General features: G+C 38.6%; 1 protein-coding gene across 2 annotated transcripts; it reads right to left on the bottom strand.

Annotated features, from left to right (window-relative positions):
• Positions 1 to 267: 267 nt before the first annotated feature.
• C7 (complement C7) lies at positions 268 to 23,565 on the bottom strand. Of its 2 annotated transcripts, none has more exons than XM_064735722.1 (18): positions 23,473 to 23,565; positions 23,121 to 23,176; positions 22,334 to 22,406; positions 21,278 to 21,419; positions 20,347 to 20,488; positions 19,414 to 19,552; positions 18,631 to 18,753; positions 17,242 to 17,485; positions 16,391 to 16,504; positions 15,818 to 15,984; positions 14,581 to 14,809; positions 13,835 to 14,006; positions 13,382 to 13,469; positions 12,045 to 12,177; positions 11,276 to 11,467; positions 8,943 to 9,039; positions 3,809 to 3,993; positions 268 to 1,856 (listed from the first exon to the last, which is right to left on the bottom strand). In XM_064735722.1, the coding sequence occupies exons 1-18, from the start codon at positions 23,476 to 23,478 to the stop codon at positions 1,669 to 1,671; spliced, it is 2,490 nt and encodes an 829-aa protein (XP_064591792.1). In that variant the 5' UTR covers positions 23,479 to 23,565; the 3' UTR covers positions 268 to 1,668. The 2 variants fall into 2 exon arrangements, with proteins under 2 accessions (XP_064591792.1, XP_064591793.1); XM_064735723.1 differs by having other exon boundaries at positions 11,396 to 11,467.
• Between the last annotated feature and the right edge of the window lie 597 nt (positions 23,566 to 24,162).

Here is a 24,162-nt window from a genome sequence, read left to right as displayed (position 1 = left end):
ATGGTCCAATCACATATTGTGCCAAATGCCACAAGAAAAAGGTTAGAAATTGTGGACAAGAGACTTGAGAGTAATCAAGTAAGCAAACATTTGGGTGCTCTACAAACCATTACTTACTACTCCAGAGCAAATTATAAAGACAAAACAGATGACTACATTTATTTGGATTTTATTCTACTAATTTTCATCTGTATGCTATTCACAAAAATTTATTATTTGCTCAAGATGAAAAAATAACCAAAACCCACAACCTGATATTATTTTCCAGACAGCTGTAAAAGGTTATAAAGGCCAGGAGGTCCTTTCAGTTAGTGTGTGACAACCCTCCCCTCCAACATGGATGGTTCCACAAGAGAGAGTCTCCAAGGAAAGCCACTCCTGTTCTGGCTCACTTTTTATTGACAGCATTAAAGAAAGCAAAATTTTATCCAGCTGATGGTAAGGTTTATGCAAGGAAACTACTGGTAGAAACATGATAAAAAGAGAGATGTTTAATCTTACTATATTACTGATAGTAAGAAATAAAATCTGTTGCTTTGAAAGCGTACATACATATCATACATGCTGATAGCACTGCCCTTGGTTGAACACCCACTTGCTATCCAGCCCTTTATCCTTGTTTGCATCCAGGAATAGTCAGAAGGGATAGGACTGCTAGCATGGGTAGCTGAATGGACTTGAAATATGTAAGCAAAATTGTTATGGTCCAACTATGCCAGACAGAATGTTTAGCTCTGTAAGAAAAGAGTGTAGGAGACTTCTTTTATTCAGGAGTAGTCTTTGAAGATTATCCAGTGGTATCTCCGAGGGGACTGCATGCAGAACATCTTCATTGCTGTAAAGATTCTCTTATAGTTGCCTTTGAGAAAGTTTTGCTAAGGCAGAAGGCCTCTTTGTGCAAGTGTCTGTAAAGAAACTAGCCTTGGCACGAACAAAAATGCATGTGACAAATGTAACTGAGTTACCTGTGCTTACAGGTGTAGCTCATTACAATAATAATATTAATAATGACAACATGAAATGGTGATTTTTCATGAAGTGGTTCTGTGTATAAGAATCTTCAAGCATAGATGTATTCTCATTACTTTAATATGGCTTTACTATTAATGCATATTGTTTTGGTGTTTGAGTGCATCAGGCTCAACAACATGTTCAAGTTCTGTGCAGATTGTTTGCTCAGCTGAGTAGCATATGGTGGAAAGAAGCTGCTTTATTAAAAGAGAAGGAACATGCCACTTACTCTGTAAAGCTTAGTCTGTATGTTTTGCTAATCTAAATCTACTCATCGCAACCATATTCTTGTGTGGCTTTAAGAAAAACATATTGACAGTGTCAGACATAGCAATCCATCACTAAAATAGCTACTTTGGCAATCACACTTCAGCAATACTTTTTAATTCTGATGGAAATACAAAGTAAATCTGCCAGTGGAAAGGCTGGTGCCTAAGCAAGAGCTCTGCTGTGACCAGTCGTGGCAAGTGCATCTCGGTCTAACAAAGAGCCTCAGGCCTTGATTCAGAGCTGACCAGATGCACAGTCTCATCAGCTGTGATGGATTTCACAGCAGAGCTTACATTTGGCAGAGCAAGGTTCAAAGTATGTCCTGACCAAGAGCTGACACATTTTGACATACCCTCCAGCAATAAGCAAAATAAAGCGTAACATATCTTATTTACTCTGCGTGTCACAGGGCCTTATGCTGACAAGGGTGACAGTCTCCCCCCGGCACCTGAGCAGCCCAACCTCGCACTCGGTCATGGTCCGACGGGCAGCAGAGCCACTCACTTCAGCACAGACCTGGGCACCTCCCTCCTCACACAGCCCATCTTCATCACAAACACAGGTGTTGGATGGCACTAAGCAAAAGCACAGAGGAAAAACACTCAGGATAGCAACCAGGTTACCAAAAAAAAAAAAAAAAACCCAGACTAAAACATTTCTAGGAAATCTGTAAGACTGAAAGCAATTTTCTGGAGGGTGGTCAGCTTTCACAAGAAAGACATGGACCTATTGAAACAGGATCAGAGGCAAACACAAAGATCATCAGAGGGCTGGACCACCTCTCCTACGCAGACTGGCTGAGAGACTTGCCATTGTTCAGCCTGGAGAAGAGAGGGCTTTGGGGAGACCTTATAAAACCTTCCAGTACCTAAAGGAGGCTTATAAGAAAGATAGGGACAGACATTTTAATAGGGACTGCAATGCTAGGACAAGGGATAATGGGTTTGATCTAAATGGGACCATTATTCAGACTAGATAGGAAGAAGAAATTTTTTAGGATGAAGGTGGTGAAACACAGGATCAATGTGGCCAGGGAGATGGCTAAGGCCCATCCCAGAAACATTCAGGACCATGTTGGACAGGGCTCTAAGCAACCTGGTCCCGTTGAAGACATCCTGGGTGATTGCAAGGGGGTTGGACTAGAGGATCTTTACTGGTCCCTTCCAACCCAAAGCTTCCTGACATTCTTTCCTTAACCTAATTCCCTAATTCTTTCAGTAACATTAGCTGATATTCAGGTTCAGTGAAAAAAACCAGAAGTGGAAACGAATTGTGCACTGCTGGGGCTTCCTCTGCTTGGAGAGTCTGATCATGCTTGTGGGAAAAGCTTACTCAAGCTATCTCAGATGCTGTACTCAAAGCCTTCTCTGATGTTACTTCTTGAACTGGTCCATGGATCTACTACTCTAGAGCTCAGATAACTTGTAAGATGAGAGATCTGTCTTTGGACATTAACAAGCTGATCATGCAAACCCTTACAACTGGCATCTATATTTTCATACAGACAGTTTCATGAAGATCAAAGGATCTACTCCTATAAAATAAATGTGTGTAGCTATATCAGTGACATTCAGGTAAGAAGATTCCACCTGATATTTATTTTTCATAAATGTGCCCTTTTGTTGGTGTTGTATGCAATTTTTTGCCTGTGTTTGTCTTTGCTGAAGCTACAGTTTTGACTTTGTTGTTGTTATTATTTTTGTCTGTTCAACCCTGCTAGACAAAACAGATTAACTCCTATCTAATAATCCTTTTTCTTTTCAAATTATGACAATAACCATGCCTCTAGCTTGGGCACTTCTAAAACCCTAATTTATTAGTTCACATTTCCATTCCTGGCAAACTTCATTAAATGCAATGCAGCGTAGAACACTCAAGGAAAATAAATCAGGGATTTGAAAACTTCCACTGCAGACTGATTACAAAAAACAGGAACTATTTCCTCTGAGGGAAGAGACCTCACCTTTAATCATCATATGAGAAACTGGGGACAGACAGTAAACAAAACTGTACAAACCTACAGCAGTAACTGGCTTTCCCAGCTACCATACAATGAGACTTTTAATTCCTAACCACAGGATCCTGCTGGGGAGACTGTTTGGCAAATTTCAGGAGAGGATTAGTTACTCCCGTGTGCAGTTAGGGCTCCTGCAATTGCTGTTTTAAGGAATATGAACAGGTAGATACAGTGAAAAAGAGTACGGCAGGGGTTTCATCCAGAGGACAAAGTGGACCAAAATGATGATTCACTTAACAGGGACTAGGAATAAGGTTTTCCTGTACATAGAATATATTTTTACAATATCCTGCAGCGGTCTTTTTCCCTGGTGGAGACTCCTGCCATGTTTGGATACCAAAGACCTGGCTAATGATTTGAGCCAGCTTAGCAGTGCCTGGTGCTTCTGGGAGGGACTGCAGATGCCATACCAGGACAGACCAACTGCCCAACTACTAATGAGTAAGTAGCGATAAAGATATCCTTTTGGGCATATGAACAATTTTGCTTACAGTTTTTAAGTTCTCTTACCATTACATTTTTCCCATGAGCGGCACGATCCACATGGTATTTCACCTGCCTGGGGTACTTTGCAGTTTTCTGCATTAGTCAGAGAGTATTTTCTGCCCATGCACTCCAAGGCATGCATCTTGCAAACAGTTAAAGGTGTGTTTCTCTTGGTTCTTTGATCAGTAGCACAAGTGTCCAGAGAAGGACTGAAAACAAAAGCAGGAATTGCACTATTTAAATGTGCTTTATCTTGGTAACTTAAAAACAGCTGAGAGACTGGAAAACATTCAGAGTCTAGTAGTAACTTCTTTGCTCACTTAAGTATCTCCTAAGAGTGCAGCAAAGAACTCAAAACATAGACAGACAGTCCAGACTTTTTCCTTTTCTACAGTATGCTCAGCAGAGTCAAGATCTGTCCCATCTGAAGGACAGGGATATTACCATCTTTTTGCCATTGACCTCAGCAGCAGAGAGAGAGACTTTAGTTAAAAGTATTTCAGATCTCAATTACTCTCTAATTTATGACACATGCATGATCATAAGTACACACACAGAAAGCATTTCTTATACATATATTCTTATATATATGACATATACAAACATGCACATACAATATTTTGTAAGTATTTCTTAATTTTAAGGTGTTCAAATATACTTTAAGATTTTTATTCTGTTATCTTTTAAAATACTCAGCTTTTACTAAATAATACCTTATAATCGACCATCAGAAACCAAAGATATTTCTGGAAATACACATACATCTCCACAGAAATCTTAAGAAAAAAAATTACCCAAAAAATTGCTTATTTCTTGAAATGCAGGTAGAGTTTTAACACCCACATAAATGAGCTTTTAAAAATGGTAATAACAATTCTTGGGCAATCTTAAATGGTGTTTGCTTGGGGACAGTTCCAGGAAGTTGCCACCATTTGTGTTTCATGCTCCAAGTGTAGGAGGAGAATAAAAAAACCCTTTCATTACTTCAATTCCAAGAAGCTGTCATTATTTGTGTTTCATGTTCCAAGTGTAGGAGAGGAGGAAAAAACCCCTTTCCATTACTTCTGACTTTTAATCTCGAACTCCTAGCTTCTCCACTTGTTCTCAACGCAATCAGCAGTATTTGTGTGGAATGAACAAAAAAGTGACCATCTGGAGCAGAGCATGCCTGTGCTCTCCTGCACACACTTTACAGCCATGGGGAAGGGATGTACCCTTCACAGGGTACCAGAGAGCAGAGATAGGCTCCCAGGGGATGGAGAGCTTTGAAATTCAGACCCAAAGCCCAATTTTCAGCACAGCTCCTCATTTTAAGCTCACAAACACTTCCACTGAAACCTTTGGTGTCTAATAGGCCGGTTCAGAACATAAACCTCAGCTAAACAGGGGCTTGGTGGGGAGAAGAGGCTGATAAGGTACAAGCAAATGGCCCTAATGAGCTTCATGGGGCTCACTGAAGGGAAGGGGAATGCCTGTAGAAGGAGGGAAGAGAAAAGCCTAGTAAGAATCCCAGAACTCAAACCTTGCTGACTTAATGGTCAGGAATTAAGATAACTTTTCTTTTTCTTTTCCTTTTTTCTTTCTTCTTTTTTTTTTTTTTCCTGTGAATTAGGAAGTGGGTTTTGATCTATAAGTAAGGCACTAAGGTAAAGAGCCTTCTCCAAGCTTTGGGAATTGTTCTTAAAAAGATTAATTTGAAGCCTTGTAAAAGAGCTAGATTTACAAAAAAAATTAAAATACCTGTGGCATAGTGCATCTTTAAGGTATTTAAAAATAGCATGGAGTACATTAGCTGAGTCTGAAAAGTTTGGTGCATCTACCTGTGACCAAATATTTTTATGAACTGTATTATATCTTCCACTTAGGTTAGCATCCTCAAACACAGGCTGAGGTCCCTTAACTGCTGCGCTGGGTCAAAATGACAACTACTAAATCCCTAGTGAAGTTTGTTGCATGAATTTTCCTTAATCCTCTTTTTTTAATAGAAAGAATGAGGTTAACCCTCTTATTTTGAGGCACAAGAGAACAGACCAAGGGATATACAGCAGGAGGCACCTGATAAAGGAAACAGGTGCACTTGTATGCATTGTACTCTTTGGTCATCTGGCAGCACAATCTCTAAGATAGTGGGGCCCTGATTTTTATGTGAGAGTTTTCTTTACAGACAGAAGTAAAAATCCCTGTTTATATATCATCTTAAAGAACAAAGTGAGTTCCAGGGGAAGCAATTGTATTTAATCTGTAATTAAATTTTTTATTATATTTAAAATTGTTCAGATGTCTTTTTCACTTGCCTAAGTGATAAATCTTAATATCTGAGTCTTAAGATCAAAATCTTGCAGAGAAGGCAGTTTAATTAATATCAGACATCTGCATTAATCTGTCTGCTTTGCACCACTTTAGAAACACCCAAAAGAGGAACCGGAGATGATTTAACCAGCTGCCAAAGTTTGAATCCAGGAGTTCAGGGACCATGTTGCCAAACTCTCACTAGAGTTCAATGCCTCATACTGTCTTGAGAGTGATTTACATATTTACTGCAGCTGTGCAGGCAGAAGAAAGTGGAAATCAACATGTTAAGATGCATACGACAAAGGATGGAGAATCTTCACTCATAAGAGAAATTAATAATTTGCACTCATTGCTGAGAAAGGATATTTCCCAAGGCTGAGAATATCACATCATTGCAATAAAAATTTTTTAGAGGCAAGGAATAATCCTTGTGTAAAGTGAATGTGAGAAATTCAATAATTTTTACCTGAAAAAATAAGGTTAAGGATAAGAACAATATTTTACTAAAACACATATTGTGAGAAATTAAATAATATCTGTTAAGTCCCTAATTACCTTTACTACCTTTCACCTGCAATAAGAGGTAGGAAACTTTTGGTGAAAAATTCATCATGCTGGGAATGATTTTAACTTCCTGGAATTACATTTGAGATGAGAAGTTTTAATGTAACACAGAAGAGACATAGATGTTTTGCAAACAAATTTGAAGAAAAAAAGAGAGGATAGTACTTCAAAATTATCAAATCTCCTGTTTCACTGTGCAGATAGGTCTCAGCTACTGCAGACTGAGGTTCTGCCTGTATTAACACACCATGGTCTGGTTCCTTCCATGTGTTAGGGACAATTTACAAAGAGTAGCTGTTGTCCCTCTTTGCCCCAGAGGATGGGGACTACATCAGAACTGGAAAGGTCTCTCATCCTGGTCACTCCTGAGCTGTTCCTGGGAATTATACAGGAACTAGCTCTTGTCAAAGGTCTACCAAGAATTGCTATACCAATTTAGCTGCTCTGGTGCCTAGGGATCATTGCCTTGCTCTCACTGATGAGGACAGATGTAGCCTAAGGCTCCCCACCAAGAGGGACAAATCACCAGCCTGTTCTAGGGTTTTTGTGCTGTTATGGGCAGTCTCTGTAGCTAGTCTCTTGGAAAGTGAAGGGATGGAGGAGAGGTCTGGAACTGTGGTGTTCCTGAATTACCACATGAACTCTTCTTGCTCCAAACACTCCTCAGAGAAGAGGCTACTGCTGAAAGTCACTGCCAAAACAAAGCAAGTTAATTCTGCTCTCTGAGGAAAGATTGGACCAAGATCTGCTTACATGCTGTACTCCTACAGCCTTATAACAGGCTGGAAGATTAGTCTGCTTTGACAGCTGATGATTTATCCCTCCATCATCAGATGCATTATTTCAAGACAGTGAAAAGAGGGCATGAGGTAACAAAAATGACTGTTATCTATATTCTTGCCATTTTAAACACAATTATTAAAAAATGGAAATAGACAAGTAGTAGATTAATTACAAATGAAACTTCAGTGCGTAGCCAAATGTAATTCATTTAAACCACCAAGGTTATTGTGACTCTGCCCAGGGCCTTCCCTAGCTCTGACTCCCCTGTATTCTGTGTAACTGACCTCAACACATACATAAACCAGAAAAGGAGTTGCTGATTCTTTTAAATAACTGTTGAGAGAAAAGAGCAGGACCAGATTACTTGAAGCATTTAGGTGTTTAAGCAGAGGAATAGCATTAGATTGCAGAGTTATTACAAACCTGGCACTTACCTTTGCACACAGGTCAATGGCCTCTGACCCTAGGGAACTATGCAGTGCACCTGCATCCGAACTAAGCTCACCAATTTTAATTTTGAGATGTTCAGAGTGCTAATCTTCTCTTAAAATCAGAATCATCATGGAGAGCACTCTTGGTCTATGTGCCTGATGGGAAGTACCCATGCTCCACTGAAAGCTCTACCTTGAAATCACTTGAAACATTTTCACAGTTTCTTCCTCTTATTACTTATGGGTAACACATATTTGGTGTGTTATCCTGAAGCTTCCAAACTACTCAACTCAGTCACATAAATCTGGCCAGATTTCATATCTAGAGCCCACACCCACTTTATAGGAGTGACTTGATAGGAAACATCATCCAGTCTATGCAAACCAGCCCAGATGCTGGAGTGCTGAACTCATTGGCTCATCTGTTCATCAGCATTATTTGGTCTCAGGTGTCTTCTTGTTATTCCTCCATTTTTGTTCTCTTCCTTTTGTGTCTCTCAAAGAATTGAGAGACTTACTAATTCCCTTACATTATTTCTTCTGCATTGCTTATTGCAGAATATAGGCTTAGATTAAACAGGAAACAGCAAACTCTAATCTGCAAGTTATAAAGTCAGGAAAAGTGACATGACTGGTCTGTGCAAACTGCTGTGTAAATGTGAGATGAATTAGATTATTGTGTCTTTCATAACCCCCTAGTCTCTCAGCAGTGAAAATAAATATGCTTTATTTCACTAGTTTATTGCTTTGATGGTTTGTGTCCTAAGGGCCTCTGTTGTAACTTTTCCTTAATCTTCTAAATCTTGAAAATATAATTTTATCTTTTTTCATCTGCTTCACAGATCAAGCAAAATTATGCCTTCACTTTCTGTCATCCAACCAAATTTTAGCACTGCTAAAACCCACTGACAGTTCTGACAAGGCAGGTAAGTGATGAAGAGGATATTGATTGAGGTGTAAAGCAAACCAAGTATGTCTCTTCCTCATGTAAGTAAAGTTTTCTCCTCTATCATAGACTGAAAACTTAAGAAATATAATTGGTCTTGAATGAAGTGAGAATCTAATAGCCAAATGGAGCCTGAACTTACCCACACTCATAGGGCATTTTGCACACACATTGTGACTGATGTACTTTCTCCCATGGCTGACATTTAGGCTCTGTCACCTCTGTTTTCACACTGGTCACTGAAGTAGAAGAACACACAGATATAAAGGGTCAGAAAAACAAGATCAGCTGTGAAATTATTAGCTGAGTTTAAAAGGCACTGAATTATATAGTCATGACATAAAGTCACATCCTACATGGTCATTAAAACTATCTACTACAGGGAAGTAATCAACAATATTGAAAAGATATGATACACTTTGCAAATTTACTGTTCAGTAATTTATCCGTGGGTCACCAGCCAGATGGAAAGAGACAGGTATTATACTAAAACTTAAACATTAATCTCATTTCTGCAGCAGTTATTTGTTTCTACTAAATTTAGGACTGCTGAATCATAGCTGGGAACAGTTTTGTCATTGGGTTTCAGAATTATTGACTTCACTAGAAAAGCTAAGGATCCAAAACCCTATGTGAACCCAAATACCTTTATACACTGATGGTAATCAAAATTACAAGTTCCATCATCAGTCCTCAGTTTGTTTTAAAAATAAAAATAATAGAAATTACTGTGAAATTTTCATGATCACAGGTGTACCATTCTTTAAGTAGAGAGTTGTACTCCAAATTTTGCTAAACATTTCTTTGTAGGTTTCTGTAGCATGTTAACAGCAAGACTTTGCTAAATCCATATCCACACAGCTTCCAAGGAGGTTTTATCCTGATTTTTTTTCAGATTGTGTGTCTGCTAACATGAAAATTTAGTACTACAGATTTCCTTTCCTAAAAAAATAGCTCCTTTAGAGATTAAGACTTGCTAAGCAAAACAGAAAAATTATCAGAGGAAAAGAAAAAAAAAAAAAAGAAAAAGTAAGAATTTCAGTGCATTATGATACAGACAGCAAGCATAACCCTTCCTGCAGAGGGGAAATTTTCACCAAAAATCACTGCATTTTCTTTATCCCCTGGGCAGTTGGTTGCATAGTGACTAAGCACTACCATCCAAACATATGTACGCCATTGTGTCTATGAGTACTTATCTTCATAATTTTTACCCTTCTTATCTCATACTCCTTGAGTTTTTAACTGTTATTAATCCAATTGCTGTTCTCTATTTATTTTATTTATTCTTTATTTATTTATTTATTTAACTAATACAGTGCTTCCCTACAGCCAAGCAGAAGCTGTTTTTCTTTCTGATGGAAGCATTTGAAACTTTCCAGTTATTGCTGGAATTTGATAACCTGATGTTAGCAAAAAACCAAAAACCAAATGAAAATCAGTCACTGAGGGTAAGCCTAAGTAACCGGTAACAGCACTGGTGCTCTGGCGGTTTAGCAGCAGCAAGTCATTTATGTACAGCTATGCCATTCCTTCAGAAATCACTACCCTTCTGTCGATGTGTTTATGACAGCAAATGACTTACACCAGGAATCTCACAGGACTGCTGCCTTTTGAAGTCTAAGCCTGACTGTCACCTTCCTTTTTTGCAACTGAGGCAATGTCAACAGCATTGGCTGATAAGGAGAGGACAGAAAAAAATGTAGATGTGCCTAGTCTGCTGCAGCAGTGCCTGTAGTCCCGTCAAGGGTCTCCCCAGGTGAATATGTAGGGCCTCAGGTGAAGATGTGGTATGCTAGAAGCACAAGCTGCTTGGGTGCCTCTGTGTCACTGATCAGCATCACAACAGTGCTCAAGAGAAATTTTTGTCTGTCTTCCACAGCTGGAAAAGATATTTTATAGCTGCTTGAAGCTATAACCTATTTCCCTTTCTGCCACTACCTGCCCATATCAAACTAGAGCTTAGACAGCATGAACTTAAAGCAGCATTTTCCCATTGCTTCCAGTTCCTTTGTATCAGCTGTCTGAGTGCCAGATCAGCAAAAGCAGTCACCCAGCCCTGTCATCCTCTTTCACAAGAGGCTCTGGTGCACTGAACAGCTTCCAGATAGAAAAACTCTAAGATGTAGTTCATATGGTGGGAGTGTTACACAATGTGTGAAAAGTGAAATATATTTGGGTGGCGGAATAGACAGCATAAATCCCAGACAATCTCTTAAAACAGTTAGCGATAACACTAGATAGCAATAGAGGAGTGGGAAGCAAAAAGCCTTAACGAAACTTCAATGAAATGCCTTCAGGCATCTTTTTTGAACAGACCACAGAAAACACACTCCCATGCTTTCTGTGCTTCTTGCTGGTAATGTAAGTATGGCTTCTCTATGACTATCTCAGCAATAGCTCTTTATATGTCTAACCTGCATTAAGCTTAGGAAAGAAACTCCTGCATTGTACTTGAGGACTGCAGTGGCTTACCTGGTCTCTTGCACTGGATAGTCTTCACATCAGGAGACCACTTGAGACTGGGCTCACACAAAATGGAGCGTGCCCCTTCCAAGTGCATGTCATGTGGACAAGACAGAATTATTCTCTCACCAATCTCGTACACAGGTTTCCATGGCTCTCCTTGCAAACCCCCCTCCAGCTCAGGCAGGAGACAAGTGGTTTCTGTGGATGGAGGCATTTGAGACAGCCACAGAAAATCAGCTGATTGCATAAAGCAGTCACATATTTTATTTTCTCAAAAATTCCATTAAAAATTTGAATGGTGAAGCTGACTTTCCTGTAGAAACGTATCTCTCAGAATATTGACTCATCACACCAGTCAAACATGCAAAACTAGGAACACACAGACAATATATTCTCCAACTGCCTGCAGGTGCAGCCTAGCTTTATGAGGGCTTCCCTCTCCTCCTTCCCTCCATGGGTCTCCTAGGACCCATGTTTCTGTTGACAGTTCCCACTAGGCAACAGCTTTCTAGTAGAGGGATATCACCCTGGAAGAACATGTCCTGCTACATACAGAGATAGCCTTAAAACTAGATTTTATGGGTGTGTTTCTAAACCAGCATTACAATACCTGGATTCACACTAGAAGTCAATTTAGACCTGATTACGTCTAGGGAAATTGGAAATACAGGTGTGTCTTTTCTCCTCATTGTAGCTGGAAAGCAGATGCTTTGAGATGTTCCATTGGAATTCAGAAATGGAGTTGTAGTTCAAAACAAGAATCAGTTAGACATACCCTGGCAATATCTCTCTCCAACTTGCCACTGTAAATTACTGCTACACTTAGCAACAGGATCACCAACAAGGGAATATCCATGTTTGCATGCATAAACAATGTTTTTCCCAACTGGGTATGAGTTTTCAGCATTCTGAAAGAAAATGAACAGGTGAAATTTTGGATATAAAATATAAGAACTACCAGCAGCACTCTTTGATTCTGGAATGCAGTAGCTGAGGACAGTGAGAAGTAGTATTGCTACTGTACAATGCAGTGATGAGAGAGTCTGGAATATTGGGGGCAATCCTGGCTATCAAGTCACCAAATGTGATCAAAAGGGGTATGGAACAGTGCTCTCCTGATGATGTATAAACAAACTCCAATAATGGCTGTTACCAAACGTTAGCAGGGCAGGATAAGATCTTGAACAGCCTTGGCCTGGGGGGAGATCATAGTGACCGCGCTGGTTTTGCAAATTTTTAGGATGGCATGTTATCAGCTTTCTAAAAGTCAACATGGACTTGAAGATACAATTTTTTTCTCATTTTATATTACACTGTCCTCTAAGGAGAGATCTTACGAAAAACTGAGACTATTGCAGGGTTTTACCTTTAGTTTGTGAACCAAAAATATCAATGTAGGAGACAACTATTCATTGAAAAAAAAAAAATTGCTAGCAAAAGAAGTAGGGCAAGATTTTGGGTCTTGCTGTATGTTGCAGTTGTGCAGAGACAACTAATGAATTTTGAACTAATCCTTTTATCTATTTATTGAGCAAAGAGACTTATGACAGCCTGATAACATGAAGAAGGCATAATCCATTTCTCCAAGGGAGGAATTAGTCCCCCTTGTCAAAATAGGCCTAAGCTATGGTGAACCAAGTACCTTGCCAGGTCTTCACCAGAAAAAGCAGAATAGTGAGTTACAGAGGGAAGATTCCTAAAATCTGTTTATGATTTTGTTATGGACTTCATGAATGACTGAGCATTTTTCTCTCTAGTTTGTTGTGATTTTATGTGTAATACATGTGGCTCAGTAATTTTTATTACATATATGGAATAAAGGACAAGTAGATGACATTTCTGTATAGGTATCATGGTCCAGAGAAGCAAAGATCTTGTTCTGGTTTTGAGGGTGGGGCATTTTTGGTTTTATCTAACTTTTAGTTTGAATAGTTTTGGATACTGTCATGTAAACATCAGAGAGTGAAAAATGCTGCAAGAGTGGCTATTCACTTGGTCAGAACTAAGCTTGCCAAGAGAAATACAAATTTGCAAGTGAACATCTATATTAACTGTAGAAAAGACATTGCTGGTAGGGATAGAACAGATAACAGAGCAATAGAAATAACTCACTTGAACAAATCCATTTTCTAAGAGAGGAGGAGGTGAACAAAATTCTGTAGGATTTATGGATAAATCAAAACAGTGTGGTTCAATCAAGCTGTGAAGCAAACAAAAGTACAGTTTAGTTGAATTTAGTTTTCTTTCCTTTCAAAATGCTACACTCCTCAGTGAAGCCCATTTTCAAGACTATTATGTGTACATTTACATCATGATTATATTGAAATCAGGCACTGCCAGGCTATCCAAGAGAGTGGTAAATAGAATGCTGTCAAGTTTACTGGCTCTTACCCCATTTTCTAGCCTTATCTTCTATGACATTCACAGCTTCTGAATTTCATTTTCTTTCAACTTAAATGTTAAAGCTCAGTACATGATCTCCTTGAATTCAATAGTTTATGCACCCCTCTGAAACAAATTTTTAAATCTTTCAGCAGTTATCTCCAAGTATTTTTTATTACTTACCGAAGATGCTGCAACTCTTCATCTTCACACGCTTTGCTTTCATGCTGCTCTCCCAGGCAGGCCTTCCCACCACCACGTGGGGAGGGGTTGTTGCAGGTTCTACTCCTTGATTTCCTTCCCCCTGAACAAGGACTCCAAGAGGACCAGCAGCTCCAGTGTCCATCAACAACGCCTGTGGCAATGTTTGGTTTAATGTGAAAACCACTCTCTTTAAACCACTCTCTCATTAAAGCATTCTCTCTGAGAGGTTTTAAAGGCACACACTACTCAAAGCTAGTGGTGGCTCCAACTGTGCCCTTACAGAAAATTCCAGATTGTAATAATCCAATTTTCCATCTTTACCCAGCTTTGACATAGGTATTATTCCACAGAGGCTACGTGTTATCAGTGCCTGACAGAAAATAAAAATAGCTACCAGCTACTACTAAGTATAAAATTAAAAAGGAATTTTTTTTAAGTCATTGATAATTAATTTAGGACATGTACTTACTTATAGGGGGTTGCATTGAGCAGTTAGTATTGTCCACTGTATTTAACACTAATAACAAACCAGCTCTTGGCTGAGGACTGTTTGGACCTGCTAAACAAAGACTCAGGCTTGGCACGACCCTCCCCATGCTGTTTGTTTGCAGTGATGTCTCACCCCAGCAGCCACTGCAGGGGTGCGCAGTGTGACAGACAGACTCTGGGAGCAGCAGAGCATATTGTGCCACTTCTGAATTCTCATGGGTCTAAAGAGTGCTGACCTGGCTGATCTTGCACGAGGGTTCCCAGCTCACAAGCCACTCCAAAGGTGTAAGGCTTGCAGTAACACACACACTGTGTTCCTTCCACGGCCGCCTCACCACCATTCTGGCAAGGCTGACATTTGCAGGGATCATTTTCAGCCATATATTCTTCAATGGCTTGTTTTAAGTAGTGTTTTTTGACTGAGGAGCAGGGCACTTCCTTTACCAGCTCATATAATGGTGTTAGCTACACACAGTAGGAAAACATTCATATTAAATCGTTATTACTGTAATATAAGAGTTTATAAGCACATTTCATCATGCAAAATATTTTGTGACATTTGCTTCTGCACATGGGAGTTAGTACATTAGATGCTCTAATTTGCTAATTAGCTAAAATCTTATTTGAGTATTTAATATTAGCCTTTTTAGGAAAAGCCAGTCCTGCTTAAAAGCATCCTTTAAAGCTACTGGTATGTCAGTCATGTTTAAACATATCTGAGCTATGAGGATGCAGCTCACATAAAAGTACAACACAGACCATCAATGAACTTGAATTCTTGAATTCTCCCAGATGTTCCCAGCATAAAAAACAAACACATTTAAAGAGCCCACTATGGCATTTCATTGGCCAGTAATCAAAGGTAACAGAAATTGAAACTATTTTGCCTTTGAATTGATTACTTTATGATATTATATGCTTTTACATCTAGCTAAAACTTCCCAATAGAAATATTTGGGGCTCATACCATTCTTGAATATGTAGGTGTTCCCCAAAAGGGACATAGACAAGGTAACAGTGAATAGGGCCATGCCCAGCTCTGAAGTGTCTGACTTGGAGAATCTCCAGTTATGCTAAACTTCTGGATTCAAAGTGAAGGAGGAGAAGTAAAAGAAATATGCAGAAGTCGGCAAGTGAAGTGGAAGCAACACAGACATGCCCATATGCATTTTGGGAAAGGGGCTATCTCCAATTGGGTCTTTCTTCAACACAAACATGACTCTCTATTCCTAATTAGAACTCCATTTAAGTCACTGAAGACAGGTATTGACCTGCCAAAGGTCAATTTGTCATGCACCTGATCATATTAGCTTCACAGCATTTTCATCCCGAGCACTTTCCTTGTTTTACAAAGTGATCTGAAAACAAAATGAGTGTAGACCATGGCATGATTAATCACCAACTGTAGCTTACTAATTTCTCCCCTTGAGGTGATCCCATCTACTCACCTCTGCTTCAGGAAAATAGCCTTACCTTTTTTTTAATTACTCTGGGATAGTCTGTCACTGATGCAGCCCACAAGGTGTACATCCGACTGTTCCCAGCAGGATTGCCCAGGTCTAGATAACTAAGGCCAGCAACAGCACCTGGGCTTCCTCCTTCTATGTAAGGGTCTCCTTTAATTTTATTGCCAGTCCTTCCTGCAGATTCAGGACGGGAAATAGATAAAATGTAGGCGTTGCTATGTTTACAAATGGAAATAGAAACAATGCACACAAAAACTCTGCTAGCAAGTAGTGAAAGGACTCACTGGTGCAATTCAACCACCTGTGCCTACAATGATCGTATATAGGTGGTATCTGTTTTTCCAGGTGTCTTGGCAGCTCTAACTTTGGGTATTCAGAAAAGTGCTATTTTCTGGGAAAGCATTAGCAATAATTGACAAGTGCCAGAGAGCCTTTTAAACCAGACACTTGATGTCTGGGTTAGCATATTAGGACAGAATTCATCAAAGTTATCAACACCTGCTCCTCATTTTGACAGCAATTTAGGACGAGATGAGAGATGGATACATGACAACTGTGTGAGTCACCACTGAACATTTACCTGAAGAAGTCCGTAGCAGTTCATCCAGTTTGGTGCATTCTGTCTTCTTCTTTTTCACAATGAGTGCATTCCAGCCTGATGAGGTACACTTGTACAAGTCTGTTATGCTGACACCTGCAGATAATCCATCCATTAACAATACTGTACACAGAAAATGTGTTGGATTCATTTCCAAGTTTTCCACTGGCTAGAGAGGTCATGATCTCTCTTTATGAGAGATCATAAAGCTTATCATCCATAAGCTTTAGCACTGTGTGGATCTTCCCTCTAACACAAATGCTAGTTAGTTACCTCCTAGTTTACTACACTTAAACTAGCAGGTAACTAATTAGTTTTCGTGTGCTGAAGGAGGATCCATACACTGCTAAAGCTTAGGGATGAATGTTCAGAGGTGTGAGGTGTATCTGGGAATAGTTTACACTCTCATTTATTTTCTCACCTCAGCTCCAACTGATTACCATTATAGGTGCCATTTTGGTGTTTACTCTAATTTTTTCTGCTCTACACAAAACTGTAGTACTCCACCTTGATCTCCATGTAACCTTTAAACTTCAACATTGTTTGAGATTTATATTCAAGTTCAGCCTGAGGAGGTCTTAAACTGACTATGATTTTTTATACATATACCCAGCGCACTGCAGGTCACAAACATGGATCTAGAATTAAATGTTATAATTTGAGCAGATTTTTAGTCTTCTTTCTTTTGACAATGAAGAGAATGTAGTAACTTTCTGCAGAATGTAGTAGAAGTCTGTTACGTGATTTTAGACATTAACTGGAAAAACATACATATAAATTTTTATTCTTGATTATTGACTTTGCTTTCTGCAACAAACACTCTAGTACTCTACCTTCTGATTTCATTTTGTCAGTATCCATATAAAAAATAACTTTGTAGTGTCCTCCTAGAGACCCAGAGTGTAAGAAGTGTGTCCCAAAATGTTCAATAAGTTTTCTGTAGATGCTGTACTCGTAGACGACTGGAAGGTTGAACAGTTCCTTCCAGAAGGGCTCCGCAAGAGTGAGAAAGTCTGGGCGGTTGTTAATAAACTGAGCAACTTCCACACTGTTCTCAACAACCATCAGCTGCTTACTCTGGGGGAAGGAAAAGCCATCAGTCATGCTCCATGTGACTATCAGAGTGGCTCCTAATAGCCAGATGGCACACACTTTCTATTGGCAACTAACCAACAGCTTTATAGATATGCCTAAGCAACACAGTAAATGCAAAAAGAACACCCTGAAGTCCTGAAATATGGTTGCACCTTTATTTATAATTGCTGCAACATCTTTCTTTTCCTCCTGTGTACTTGAAAACTAGCATAAGGACAAGTGAGATCTCACTCTTCAAAGATAATGGTGGCTTCCAGAAGGCTTTCAGAAGCCTGGCAGAAGAAGGTTAACAAGCTTTGTCTGAAAGCAAACCACAGGCAGTGCAGTTGTTCTTTGCACCCTGTTTTGACTAGGTAAGGCGTTTGTTGTAAGATGCTCTGGCCATTTCGAGGATGCTGCTTAATTATAAAATCCAATATGCCTGTACAATACTGTTAACTTTAGATTCTCAAAGTTGCTTTTGAACTGGGTTATGCTGAGTCTCAAAATATGTCATTGTAAGTGTCTGCTTGGGGGCTCTAAACTGCACACATTTGTTACTTGATTTTATTTTCTCTAAAACAGAGGTTGTACTTCATAACTGAAAATTACTCTCAAATTATTTACCTAATGCTTCTTTTAAAATAAGTTAAAGGCATAAGCACTGTGACCTTCTGGCTGTTAAAGACACCAGATTTCTCTCTTAATGGAGTTCTGCTAATGGAAAATGCATTATAAGTTAATTTTAACCACAGAAGTATTTCAATCTTTTTGCTCCACTATACTGACCAAGATGTAGCCGAAAAAAGGGGACAATGAACCACATGAAAAAACCAAAAAGATAAATCAATTATGAGAAGAAGCCACTGATTTCTTCCTTAAATAGGAAGAAAAACAGATAGTAAATAAATAAATATATTACTACTAAATAGGTAATTGGGAGGAAGTAGAGATAGCAGCCAGCTCCCTCTGGATTGATAAGCAAACCAGTGATCTCTTTTTAAAGGTTTTATGGGATATTTACTGTCATGCACTTTGTAACAAAATGTCTTTATAAAACAAGCATTTTCATCTTACTACAAAAACACGTGTAAAACAATGAAAATATTTATGCAAAGTACTAACCTACAGTGACAAGTTATACATACCTTTTGCAGATTTTTATTCTCTGTCTGCTTGTATTTGTTTGAATTTTCATACTTCTCTATGTGTTTCATGTAAGACCAGGTGCTGTTGAAAAACTCATAACTAAAATCATTTTGAACTTTAACCTAGAAGGTGAAAGACAGACATCTGCATGAAGAACTTAATGTAGGATTTAAAAACTATAACATATAGAATAGAGCAAAATATTTTTCTGATACAAAATAAGCTGATGTGTTTTTCAGACTGAATCCATTTTAGATTTCATAAAAAGTACTGCACACTATTGGAAAAGCATGGAAATCCATTCATATGTATATATATAATCTCAAGTATTTATGCTATGCAGTAAATGCAGTATGGATTGTTTGGCATGCTTCTGATAAATGTGAGGCAAACAAAATCACTGAGACTGACTTCAAACAAAAACCAAAACATTTCTGGAAGATCTACACAAAGCATGCCAAAGCCCTGTATTATTTCACCTCCAAAAAGAATTTCTGAAGGTGATTCAGGTCACAGCTTATGCTAAGGAGATTAGCTTTGCATTCAAACTGTGAAAGATTTAGAAATCACATCTAAGAAATTAATCTCTTTTTTTCCCTTTTATTTTAGTAAGATACACACCAATTTATATTTCAAAATAATAAGCAGCTGCAGAGAGGATACAGGTGTTAGTGAGCTGTGTTTAGGGAAGCGTACCTGCCAAAGGCCCCTGCAAGATTTGCATCATTCTCCCAGTTTTAATCCTGACGGTAAAAACAAAGTTATTCTTAATGGAAACATACCTGAAAATTATAAGCAAGAACACTTTCACTCAGCCTGTAGTATTCTCTCCTATCACCACTGAAGACCTTTCTGCATTGCCCTCCAAAGCTTTTTGTATGAATGACTCTTCCCTTAGTCTCACCAGTAATAATATCAAAGCTATAAGAAGAAAAAATACGTCATTAAGACAGAGACAAAAATTACAGAGCAATTATAACTGAGTGCTGTATCTGCAAGTCATGATCACAGGCTGATTTAACCACCGGGTTATCACCTGATAGACTTTTATACATGCAGAACTGCAGTATGCATAGCATGTTACAGCATTGAAAGGGAAATGTTGGTCTTGATTTGTCAGCAAAAATTAACACATTATTATCTCTATAGATTAAGACAGTTATATCTATCTCAACTGATTTTAAGTTTTATTGTTTGAACAATTACTGCAACACAGGAATACAGGGCATCCATTCCAAAAGGGAGCTGGAGAGAGGGAGGGTTATCATACCTGAGGTGTAGCATAACAAGTAATAAATCAACACCAAAGAAACTTAAAACAATTGTTTTGACAGGTTGCAGATTAGAAATCCATTTGAATCTAGAGTGCTAAATTCGACAGCAATGAACAAAAAGAATAAACATTGCTTGCTGGCTCATTTTTTCCACGCTGAAGATCTTGTGCTATTTGTTGAAATTTGATTTAATATCTTAGTAGCTGTCTTTCAATGGCAGGAACAAAACACTAAAAGCTTTATTCAATGCTTCAGGTCAAAGGACTTGTACATCCTGCACTGAACCGCTGGCATGGTGGAAGCAGTTGTACTGAACACTTTTGCATATAAGATATTTTACCATAAGCCCAGAAAATCTATCTGTACACCCAGAGCTTGCAAATACATCAAAATGTAAGTGCATTTGGAACCAGTACTACTGAGTCTGGCACAGAACATTACCCTGCTCCTGTAAGTTCTGAATTCAGAGGTGTTTTGTCAATATCACATACAGTTTTCCTCTCTTCACATCTATCTTCATCTGCACCATCATCCTCACAGTCCTGATCACCATTGCACACTAGGGATCTGCTAATGCACTGACCTAAATCAGGACAAACGTGCATGGAAAAAAGAAGTATTTGTTAGTTTAAAAATAGATCACCTAAAATGAAAGCAGAAGTCCAACTAATCTACTACATTAATTAGCATATTCACTCCCATGATGAATAGACCGTGCCCATGAGGGCTTATGAACATTAAATGTAGACATAAAGAAATAGTGCATAGCACACTCGAGAGAGCCATAGCTATTCAAGGCTGATGATATATCAGTGAAACAGTTGACTTCTAGATCTGCTTCCTAAGCTCTCACCCTTTGACCCAAATCCCTTTGGTGATTAACTGTGATTGTCTCTCTAGTAGCACCAAAACCTGCTTATCATAGTCCTCTCTGATAAATATCTAGCTCCTCTGTGAAGGTAATGGGAGATGCTAGGATACATTTTATGGAGCATTAGTTTTCATGATCCAGGTAATTTCATATTTGGAAATAGCCTAGAACAGCAGCAACACATCAATGTAAGGTTGCATTCCTTAACTACCTCTGTATAATGAAAAAAACCTGTTCTCTGGGGCAAACAAGTAAGGCAGAATGAGTTAGAGAGGGTACCAGGGCTACAGCATATTATCTTCGATGCTCTGCAATACTCCAGATTAAAGTAAAAGCCTGCATAGTCGAGGCTGGAAACAAAGGAAACATTCACCTAAGTCAAATTCATCTGTAGATCAAGAACACTGCAAATACATTACCCATTTACTGAACGTGAAAGATAGCAAGGTTATTTTCTTAACTTCATAAGTAGAAAATATTAAAAATTATCTTGGATGGTACCTGAGAAACACCTGAACCGATCACCACAGCCATCTTCTGTTGGGCATCCTCTTGTGGGGGTGCATGGTCTTGTTTCAAAGGAATGCCCAGAACAGGGGTTTCCCCCATATTGCCCATAAACTGCCACTGTCCGTCTCCTAATCTGAATGCAAATCAAAGGATATCTTAGAAATAAAAATGAAAAGCCAGAATAGTTTGCTACTGTGAAGACACTGCCACTACTCTAGACATTCACTATTTTTTCTGAGAACAGACACACCTGGTATTACCACCATATGGTAGCAAACTCTCAAGTTAATAGAAAGACAACACTTCTCTCTCTAATATCTTTAGCCTGGTGCATGGTTTAATCAAAAATCTAATATGTAACTGAAGTCACGAGAAAGCTGCTAAGAAATTTAGGTGGGTTTTAAAAAATTTTTTAATAGGAATAACCATGCCTGATATGAATTTCTTGATGTTCTTCAAGGTAAACAGCATCATTAAGCAAGATGATAAAATCTTACATCCAGTGGGCTAGTTTTTGTTTCTAAAAAAAGTAAGTATTGTCTCATCGCACATCTTTAATTTTGACTAATCCTCCCTTAATTGGTGCAACATCAAAGTAAATGAGAAGAAAAATCAAAGGCAAGTGTCTTGTACATCTATAGAGTTGCAGTAGAAAAATCATCAACTTATTTTCATTGAAGGTAGTAACACTTTGCAACCAAGTTTTCTTCCCTTGGCATGATGCCACTAATGAAAAATTAGTGGAATTGGTACAAACCCTCAGTGGAGGAATATCTGTGTTTACTGACAGCTCAGCTGAGCTTTTTGAAACTATCACCAAAATAAAAAGAGCACAAATTATTTTACAACATGAACATCATAGCTTTGATAGAAAACATATTGGGACAGACTGGAAGATTTATCTTAGTTCTTTGCTCTTCAGCTTCTTGTTGTGCTGGGGATTTTGTCTGAGAATCTGATCTGGGAGTTTAATGTTAGAGTGGCTTCTTAATTGAAAAGTATATGCTAATGAGGTTCTGAATACAGAAAAAATATGTCCATCTATACCTGTTTTTGAGTACAGCCATTGCACTCGGACCAAGGGCCAAAAGAATTCCAGCGGCAATGGACGGGAGAAGGGCTGTTCCGGTATTGGTTTTTGCATTAAAAAACAAACAAACAAAAACCAAACAAAAACCAAACAAAACACAACAAAAGAAAAACCAAACAACAACACCCCCCCCAAAAAAGAAAAAAACCCAAAAACCAAAAAACAAACCAACAAACAAAAGAAAAGAGAGGAAAATCATCAGGGATTTCCATCCATAAGCATGAGTGCAAAACTTTCCTAAAAGGCAAAGCAAACCTTCAATAATAATTAGGGCTATGTATAAAACCCCTTGGCTTTGCTTTTCATGTGTAAGAATTAAATCAATCCCAGCCTGGCCTTTCTGGCTATTGGAAAGAAGAAACTAGACACATTCACCTAGCCTAAAGATCAGAAACAAAACAAACTGCCAGTTCCCATGGGAGGTTTTGGGGGAGCAACCTGTCCCTGGGATGGGGCTGGCCTGGGGTAAGCTGTGCTGTGTTCCACAGGCATGGGTTGCTGTCCCTCACACCACCACCGTGTACCCTTCTCCCCAAGGATGGCTGACTCCTCTGGGTAGAAGTTAAAGGACACCATAATGCCTCACTGTTGTTGTCACTGGTGGCAGCACCAGAGCTGACACCAAACAGTGTGAATTTCTCCCAGGAAATATAGCTGATGACTCCTTGAAACACTGCCTCACATCACACACCACAATTATGTATGCTTAACTTTCAGCATGTATTTTATTAAACAAATATTCACCTGGAAAGAATAGGAAAGAAGCCTGAAACTTCCAGGAACAGAAAAATCCTCAGCACCTGAAAAAAAATAAGGAAGTAAAAGCAAATTTGCTTTGCTTTTCTACTTTTTCCTTCCTTTTTTAGGTCATGCAGTTGTTCAAGGTTTCTGCAATCTATACACTAGTCAGCTTAAAAGGAAAATATCACACAATTTTTCAGCTTTGTTGTGCAAGCTTGATTTTAAATTTTCTTCTTTCTTGCAATGCTGTCCAATTACTTTTTCAGCTAACTTTTTCAGCTCCATATAAATTAATATTTCATTGTACTTTTCATATTCACTTCATCAGTACAAATTAAGTAAGCAATTTTCTTACCTTCATGTTAGATAAAATACTCAGATATACAGCAATTACCAGGGAAAATGCACTTCTAGCATTTTCAATTTGGAAACCAAAGGAGTCAGTCAGTCTGTCTGTTGCTGTTCATCTCCTCATTCTGTCTTGCTACCCTGCTTTTCTTTCCCTAAAAGGGTTGAATATTGCCAAGGAATTTTAACCTTAACCCATCTAGTTCTCTCCAGGGACACAGCCTGCTTTGGGAGTTGCTCAGTATTTTTAAGACATATAAATCAAGGCTTGGATATATTAACAGGGGCTGGCAGAAAATTATGAGCACTTACTGAAAGAAGAATCATCTTTTCTTTATCTTCTCATAGTTTCTTTCCTCTGAACAAGACCTTTGAGAGATCCCAGGCTGCATGCACTACATCACAGCTGAATTCATGGCTGCAGCAGGAAGAACTGCTCTAGGATGAAGTTGATGTTGCTAAGGTTTTATTTTAAGCACAAATATCCATTCTCCACTTCCAAAGTCATGCTGATTTTTGTGTATCAAATTTCACAGTGAAAATCAGCTTATGGATCTGAATGCAAGTTTTGGTCAATTCTAGCCTGGTTCTGCATGCTTTTTGTGGAGATATGAGACACATAAAGAAATAAGAACACTTTAATTTTCCCTTTCCTTATCCTGCCATGTCCTCTTGTTTTTAGTTTTGATTTTTTTTC

Source organism: Zonotrichia leucophrys, chromosome Z (genome assembly GCF_028769735.1).
Source record: "Zonotrichia leucophrys gambelii isolate GWCS_2022_RI chromosome Z, RI_Zleu_2.0, whole genome shotgun sequence".
NCBI classification, from domain to species: Eukaryota; Metazoa; Chordata; class Aves; order Passeriformes; family Passerellidae; genus Zonotrichia; species Zonotrichia leucophrys.
Note: the sequence above shows the minus strand (reverse complement) of the source record. Positions and strands in the feature narration are given on the sequence as shown.